We start from the raw sequence: 9200 nt of genomic DNA, 5'->3' as shown, positions 1-9200 counted from the left end.
ACACGCACGCACACACACACACACACACACACACACACACACAGAGAGACAACTTATTAACACTTTCTACTTTCAGCTTCCCTTTCTCAGTCCTTTACTTTAAACACACCTCCATCTGATGAAAACGCCGTGAGATTGAGATGAAGTGGAAATGACTTTTCTGTGCCTCGCTCTCTCCTCTTTCATAATTCATCTCCATACAGCATGTAGAGGTACAGCCTGCAGTGGAGCTGAAATATTAATACAAATGAAGCGAGCAGCCCGACAATACAAACCAACACTCATTCAGGGTTGGATTATATCTAGACATGTCCACATGGATGCCTCACAACTCCTCTTCACAGCACATAGTGAGACGTCTGTGAAGATATGCAAATAGCAGCTCTCTGATTTGAATGGAGGGAAGTGGTGAACAGGGCACCGATGATGACAGGTGATAGAAGTGAGTTAAGAGGAAACTGAAATGCAATTCAGTCGGCAGTCCCTGCAGGCTGGCGACAGGCCTCATCTGTAATGTAATGTTGATCTATCTATTGTCACCATGCCAACTGAACCCTAAGGCCACTATTGATTATTATCGGATGAAAAAACAAGCTGTGGAAATAGAGTGGGAAAGCTCTGCTGAGTTTACATTCCTAAACACTGTCACACAGTTTTTCTCTGTCAGACTCCCACAAACTGCTCTTATGCACTGTCATGTACTTTAACTCCAAGTCTATGAGACAGCTTTGTGCCTGTTACTGAATGTGACTTCTACAAGAGTAGAAAATGGTGAGAGGGAATGTCTCTGCTGACTTTCACACACTGCTTCCAAAGGGAGTAGGCTGCCAGCAGCGTGTCAGCACTGTACCAGCGTGACAGCTGGATCTGGAAAATTACTGATGCACCTCTGAGGAGATGTGACAGGTCGAGATCCACAATGCATCCACAACACAGGCAGGAGGGAGCCAACTGGGTCGATCTTCTTAATTATATTCTCCACACTGCCCCGGCTACAGCTGGGGTAACCTTGAATTACAGAAATGAAAATAAAGTGGTACCCATCAGTTTGGACTGCACATAACTGTATCGGAGTGATACCGTCACTAAATATGAGTGAAGATTACCACTGACCAACTTATTTCAATCCAATGAGTTTTCAGATATACATAGCCTGTCATTTCTGGACCTGGAACAAAGTTGAGTTCTGTTTCATGTCCTGTCCTTTTAGTATCATGCCGACCACAGAAAAGGAAAATGCTAGCCTGCCCACCCCAGGTTTGGGAGGGCTTCCTCCCTCAAATGGAGGAGTTCAAGTATCTTGGGGTGTTGGGGTCATACGTGAGGGAAAAATGGGGGATCATTGATTGGTCAGAACAGAGTCTGTAGTGATGCAGGCATTGAAGAGAGAGGTGAGCCAGAAAGTGAAGCTCTTGATTTTTGTGATGTTTGTTATTAAATTTCTTTGCTGAGTTTCACTGTTAGGGGCAGCTGGCTAGCTTTCACCTCAACTGCTACCTAGCACCATTAGGCTCACCGGCCCAGTACCATTAAGGCCCAACTGTCAAGCCCCGAGTGACCCTTTCTCACACCCACTCTATGATCATATTTCACAGAAGGATAGAGTGACTGAGCCGACTCCTGATTCCCGTGTCCAGTCTGGAGCAACAGTCCAGCTACTCCTGTTCCTGTGCCTCAATCAGAGGCAGCCCAGCTGACTACTCCACTTTCTGATTTCCAGTCAAAGGCGACCTTCCGATGACTCCTGTTCCTGATGTCAACTTGGGCAGGACCTGCAGACTAATCCAGTCCCTCCTGGGGGGGCATCTCTTAGTCCGGTCTTCTTGGCCTGGTCACTTTAGAGCTTGTCTTTGCTGCTAGTGTTCTTGCCAACCCCTTGAATGGTCCTGTCATCGCTACCAGCCTTTTGAAAGTGGGCATTGAACATTCACCCCCCCCGATATCCTGCATACAGCCCTCTCACACCTGGACCTGAAAAGTGGTACTGTGAGGTTTCTATTCTTCGACTTCTCCAGTGTCTTTAACATGGTCCATCCCCTCCTCCTGAGAGACAAGCTTTTCCAGTTCCAGTCATGACAAGACTCTCCTGCTGGCAGACACGACCACGTTTTTAGTAGGATTTTGGCAGCATGGGAGTTGAGTGAAAATAAATCAAGTCTTATTCTTCATATAAAAGCTCGATCTCATACAACGGCAGGAACACGCTTCAAGCGATACTTGCCCTCATGCTCACTATGCCTTATTACTTGATCCTGAATATTATGACCTGCTGCAGTAATAAGTGGAGGAAAGATATAGAGTTTCGTTTTTCATCCTCATTCTCCTAATAGGATTTGTGGCATTGCCTGTCCCTCCGTATGGACTGGACGTTAATGAAATACCCACTTTTTTCCTCCAGAACTTACATTTATTACTATATGAGCTAATCACTGCTGGCTGGAGGCAGTGGGGGAAATATGATTAGTATGTGAGTTCTAATTAAGTCTGTGAAGCCCCGCACATTGTCAGGCGACAGGCTGCACGCTCAGATACAGACAGATGCAGGAGAAGTCAGCTCTGACACTAAGAAACACACAGAAACACACAGAAACACACAGAAACACACAGAAACACACAGAAACACACAGAAACACACAGAAACACACAGAAACACACAGAAACACACAGGCACGCGTGCATGATGAGGGTGTATGCACGTGTCCACACATACAGACGCGCACGCAGGATGCTGACTCAGATGGATGCTCAATGGCGGTGCGCCCCTAGCGGCGATGAGGCTCACCACCGCTTCTGCGCCGGGTTTAAAAGCGGCGGGCGGCGCGCAGGGTCCACAGTGTGGGGTGTGCTGAAACAAGACGCAAAGAAAAGTTAGGAACGGATTTTTCTTGGTGTCAGAACCTGCAGCATCACTGTCGACAGCATTATGGCAAATAAAGCGCAGCAGCCTCCGTATCTGCACCTGGCTGAGGTCACCGCGTCCCAGTTCCTGGACATCTGGAAACATTTTGACACTGACGGTAGGACAATTAATTCCTTTACAGAAGTTGCTGCCAAGTTTTAATTCACGAACGATCTTTGAATCACAATCTCGCTGTAAAATAGTTAATTGAAAAAAAGATCATGGAAATAAGTATAAATGAACGAGAAAAAATAGAAACTTAAAAAAGAATAACAGTCATTATTCGTGTTTGTTTGTTTGCCTCATATTTGAGCTACTGTTTGTCAGTTTTAGGTATTAAAGCAAGGATTTAGAAGATACCTCAAACTGAGACTCTAGACACATGCCTTAATTATACGTAGTTTTTTCTTAAATCAATTACCAGTTCTGGCATTGGAATATCACATTGAGTATTTTAATCTCAAATAATGACTGTATAGATCTTAAATTCTCCAAATTGTAGAATAGGATGGTTTAGAGAATTTAAGTTGCCAAACGTTTCACTTTTCTTTAGTATATTCAGGAGCTAATATCAGATATTTCAAATATAAATGCATTACATCTCTTTAAAAAGTGACGTTTTTAAAGAGATCCCGTCTTTAGACGCGGACCGTTTCCGAGACCACGTGGTAAGACGTCAATCATATTCACCGAATCTTAGAATTTTCTCTAATGTGTGTACATAAAGAAAGTTTTTTAAAAACAACACAAAATGCGTGAATTTCACATATTCAGTTGTGAAATAGCTGACAGAATTGTCGAGTAATCAATCTTTTTATTCCCGTCAAAAAAGTTACAGTAAAATATTTGGAATATTAAAATATTAAGGAATTTATTTCAAACACAAAATTAATAATTTGTTCCGCTACCAATACTTTATTTTATTAACATATTTGTGACTTACAGTTGCCTAAAATTGTTTCTGACTGGGTTCTCGCTCTGATTCTAGTTTCCTATCAATCAAAAATTGTCTGATTTACATTAAATCGATAAATATCAGTAGAGAAGTGCTTGATGCACAAAAACAACCCAATGTATTTACATAATGTTAATGTTAATTGGATGCCTCTCAACCCCCCCCCAACACACACGCACACACGCACACACACACACACACACACACACACACACACACACACACACACACACACACACACACACACACACACACTCACACACACACAAAGCTCATTCATTCAGCCTGAGAAGGCCTGAGTCTTGACTTTGAAGGTAAATCTGGGACGGACGTGTCTGTGATATCTGACAGACGACGATCACCAAGTCCTCATTCTAGTTTGTTCAGCTAGTCTTAAGATGTTCAAATGCACCTGCAAACAAGACTCCTAGGAATTACTTGTTAATAGGACCTGTTCTGATCCCTATGTGCATGCTGAAATGTATTCCATTGGGAAATTAAGAAGGAATGAAGTGTTGGCTGGTTTTGGGAAGGGCTCTGCACCTAAAAGTTATCATACCTGCTATTGCTTCATCGCTTTTCACTTAGTAATAGCTTTTAGACTTACTAAGCAGGTCTTAAAGTCCTGCTACTGTATTTTACATAATGTAGTTCATGATGATGAGCCACTTTACAAATCAGATAGAAGTGTGCATGTATCAACAGATTTGGCTCCGGTGTGTGATTTCTGCTCTCATTAGTGGGAGTGTCTTCTAGCTCGGCAAAAAGAAAGGATTGCTAATTTGTTTCCTCAGATTGAGTAAACATCTCTGAGTTGCAGACAAAAATACACAGGAGGCAGCGCACCCAGAGATGATGAAACCGCGTATCCCCCTGCTAGCAGCAGATCAAGTCTCATCTGGATTGCATCTCTCCCAGCTCCTTCACTCTGTTCCTCTCATCTTTCTCTGCTGCCTCTGTCAGGATTTTTCTATTCAATCTCTTCAAAGCTGAAGAGAACTGCAGTTCCTTTTGCTAATTATAGAGCGTTTGCTGTCAATTATTTGGATTAACTTGGATATTGCAATTCAGAATACAAAGAAAAATCCACCTCCTGAATTGACCCAGCTTTGATGTGAACACAAACTATTTGACTCGACAGGTCTGCACTCTCCTACGAAGGCAAATGGACTCCAGGCTGTAAACTTGCATTTAGGTGGCCCAACTGCCTACTTTGTGAATTTTTACTGTGTTGGGATGGAATTTTAGAATCGGAGGTGGTAGCAGAGTAAAGTCCCTTTACCAGTTTCTCCTGGGAGTATCCCAAAGAGTTTGTATTTAGCACAAAGATTGTTGCTTGAACCTTGTTTTCCTCTGGTTTTAACAAGTGTTGTGTATTGACAAAATTTTAATAGAAAGTTGGCCCCTAGTTACATTATGCACAGCTAGTTACTTACAAACTTACGTGTTCCAGTCTTGATATTTAGTGTATGTTCACTGATGATTCAGGACAGTTAAGGTAAGACGGACGCAGAATGTGAAGTATGTAACAGAAATAAAAGCTCGGGGCACCTTAAGTATACTGTGATGGTTTATAGGCTACAGGGAGCTCAGTATTACCGTATTGTGCATGTGGAAAAACAGAGTGAAAACAGATGCTCCCTTACACACAAATATAATGGGGCATATAGATTTATTGACATATTTATTAGATGTGTGACAGCTCAGCAGCATAATCCATTCATATATCTATTTTTATTGTCATTTTTGCTTTTTGCCTTGTTCTTAATTACATTTCACTCTGTTTAATTACAAGGCAGGTCATTTCTATGCAGAGTACTAAATGTCAATAAGACCCACAGGAGGCAGGCTTGAGAGCAGCGAGGCATTTTACAGTCCCGCTTATTGAAAAGGCAGGGATTTTATTCATGAGTTTTGTTAACACTGTCAGGAACGCATACCAACCCCCCACACATGCACATTTGGACAAACATTTCCAGGGATAGAACCAAAGATGCTAAAATGTTGGTTGATGGAGAGAAGGAGATATATAGAAGATGACACAGAGAGAGAGGGAGAGGAAGTAGATGGCATAATAATCTTTGTTAGAGTTTAATGAGGCAGCTCTGCCTTCCAGGCTTTTATTGAAGCAGCTACTCACATGGTTTGGAGCCATCTGTCCAGCCATTCAGCATGTGTGTTGATAGAATATTGGCAGTGGTTCACAGACTACCTGGGTGAAGTGAGCATGCTTATTCGTCCTTTGAATAGATACCGTCAGGGCAACAGAACACCAGGAGGAAGGATACAATGAGCTGACAAGAAAGTGAACTTGAGCTAAATTTGTCACACACACACACACACACACACACACACACACACACACACACACACACACACACACACACACACACACACACACACACACACACACACACACATACAGACAAACACATGAACAACATTTTGGACAGCATCTTAGGATGAGCACCATGACAGAAGTGACAGTCAGCCACCGTGATAGATATCGTGCAGAAAAAACAAGGTGAATAAATACATTTAGAGACGCTTCTGCTTCTCCTCATCATCACTTTTAAAACATTTTTTATGAAACAAATTCATGCACTGATTATCACAGTACAATATTTTCCATATTATTTGTTCATCCACTCCATTTGCAAAACGCCACTGCAGAAAGCAGTATTGATCTCAGTGGAATAAAAAAGATGCCTTTGTATCATCACCTTCACTGTCCTAGAAAAGCCGTTTTTCCTTATATAGATCCTCTTCTAGTGAAGAGTGATCAGTTTGCTTTGTGTCAGTCAATACCCTAATCTATTGAGCCAGGGGGAAGGAAAAGAGTTACTGGCATAAGGCTCATGTTTGAATCAATACACGGGAGAGAAATGACTGATGCTGGGATCTGTTTGATACACTAACCACACCTGCACTCATGGGTTTTACTGCATGTCAGTAATCCAGAGAGTGTTCTGAGAACATTGTGGTCTGTCTCCCAGGTAATGGTTACATTGAGGGGAAGGAGCTGGAGAACTTCTTCAGGGAGTTGGAGATGGCCCGGAGAGGAGCAGGGGTGGTGAGTTCAGAGACCAAACTTTTAGCGTGGATACACAAACTGACCACTCATGGGTCACCATTGTCAAATACAAATGTTTTCCAGGACCCGTCAAACCCCACATTCAGAGAAAAAATGAAGGAGTTTATGCAGAAGTTTGACAAGAACAAAGACGGGCGAATTGAAATGTCAGAGGTAAGGCCAACGTGCCATTTGTAATATGAGTTGAGATATGTGATTTTTAATAAAAGACTGGTTAAACATTTTGGCAAATGTTCACTGATAGTCCACCAGGGTAGGTTTCTGCAGCCCCGTCAAGTTTGGGCAAGGAAGAATAGGTGGAGTTTCCTGGAGGGCAAGATAAACAGAGCTTGTTTCTCTTGGTTTCCAGGGCTTTTACCAGACTAAAGTTAGCCGGATCTTTGTGCCAGCACACAGATTTAACAGTGGTGGCCACCTTTTCAAACAAATCCTACAAGCCACTTCAAACAAACAAGTCAGGATGCATTGCTGCAAACACACATATATGCACAACATGCCTCTTTCTCTGTTGTCGTCATCGACCCACCCTAATTTGGTGGTGTGTATGAGCTGCAGCAGTTTCCCATCTCTGTCAATGCCAGTGCTGTTCCAGTTACATAATGCTGCTGCACTTTTAGCCCCAAACTCACAAGTTGTCAGGCTGAAATAGGATTCTCAATATTAAACCACCCCTTTGAATTTTTGAGAAGAGACAATAATACTGTATATTTATTTGACAGAGCTCTTGCACTTGACCAATAGCATGCCATGTAGGGATTTCCTGATGGGTCTTCATCTTACATGTGAACAGAAATGTGACTCAAATCCAATATCACTATAATTATAATCACTAATTTTCTGCTGGTTTGCTGACAAATATACCATAACTAAGAGGCTTCACAGGCCTGATCAATTCTAAAATCAGTCCATACAATACTTATAATAGCCTCGATGGAGTCTCAGTTTAAGCTTTGCTTTCTCCCAGTTTTATCATTCGCAGACTGTGATGGAAAAGGACAGTTTTCTTATATCAATAATCCACCAGTCATTGAAAGTCTAACGTTTCATTGATCCGAGGGAAAACCAGGAGCACAGAGTTTGTCCGAACATCCTAAGACGTTATTTTTACAATGACTCTAAGTTATATATAGCCCTGCTTCTGAGGTTAGAACATTCTATTATTTATGTCTATTGCCCATTTGAGGCATCTCAGTCAAAAAGCTCCCCAGACTCAATCTCTTCTGTCTTAACATGTCAAACCACCATCTTGAGTTCTCTCTTCTCCCATTTTCCTGTCATTTGTCTCTATAGCTGGCCCAGATTCTCCCAACTGAAGAGAACTTCTTGCTCTGCTTCAGACAGTTTGTCAGCTCCAGTGCTGAGTTCATGGCGGTAAGAGTTTGCTTTTTAATGTGTGTAGATGGGCTGGTATATGTTTTAAATGCCAAGTTGTATCCTCTTGATTCACTTGATCAGTACTTCCCAGATTGTTTGTACAAAAAAAGCTTTGTGTTCTCTAAGAAATGCCGTCATTTGAGACATACTGTAGGTCCTTAACCAACCATACATTATAGATGGAGACAGGCAATCATAGAAGGGTTGATTGCCTGGATGTTTTCATTCCAACCTACTAGCTAATTTCACAGATTTGTTCCCTGTGTATGGCTGAAGGTTTGCTACTTAGTGAGATTAAGTGGAGTCATAATTTTTCTGCTTTCAATGAACATGGTTGGCTTATAATTGTGTTTAGTTTTAGCAATAGATTGACTAATTGAGCAGCAACGCTTGGTTGACCGGGAATATCAACGTGACTGAACACAATAAATGGGGGAAATATTTTACACAGGAGGGGGCAAACATATGTGTAACACCCATGTATATTTCTAAAAACTGCACTTTCTGTTTTCGAAAGGATGGTGGTAGTGACATCCATGTCATGAAGGGGTGGTAGGTCCAGTTGTCAAGTGTGTGATTGGTTTGACATACGATAACGGGTTCAAAAGAGACAAATGAAAATCCTTCCAAAAATATGTACAAGACAAGTATGGAAATATATAGAACCACTTTTAAAATGTCAGCTGAACAATTAAAACATAAAGTCAGGTGGGTTAACACCAAGGATGTGACGTTTAATAGCACCTAAATCAATTTAGCTAGAAGATATCAAATTGTTGACTAGCACAAAACTTGTAAAAATAGCAATGGTTGTTCTTCAGATCTTATTTTATGCAGTTATGGATTATATAAATTTAATGGTGGAGATGTAACAAAAA

At 41.7% G+C, this 9200-nt stretch overlaps 1 protein-coding gene across 2 annotated transcripts in view; it reads left to right on the top strand.

The window, feature by feature from the left end:
* The first annotated feature begins 2836 nt into the window (after positions 1-2836).
* calb2a (calbindin 2a) overlaps positions 2837-9200 on the top strand; it is a 25321-nt gene continuing 18957 nt past the window's right edge. Inside the window, exons 1-4 of one of the 2 annotated variants that reach the window (XM_068313546.1) lie at positions 2837-3017; positions 6851-6927; positions 7012-7101; positions 8239-8319. In XM_068313546.1, coding sequence (XP_068169647.1) covers positions 2924-3017; positions 6851-6927; positions 7012-7101; positions 8239-8319 — 342 coding nt within the window. In that variant the 5' untranslated portion in view covers positions 2837-2923. The remainder of the gene's footprint in view (positions 3018-6850; positions 6928-7011; positions 7102-8238; positions 8320-9200) is intronic. The other variant, XM_068313547.1, reaches the window with a different exon arrangement.

Source organism: Antennarius striatus, chromosome 4 (assembly GCF_040054535.1).
Source record: "Antennarius striatus isolate MH-2024 chromosome 4, ASM4005453v1, whole genome shotgun sequence".
In the NCBI taxonomy this organism is placed as follows: domain Eukaryota; kingdom Metazoa; phylum Chordata; class Actinopteri; order Lophiiformes; family Antennariidae; genus Antennarius; species Antennarius striatus.
This window is presented reverse-complemented; position numbering and strand designations above follow the sequence as displayed.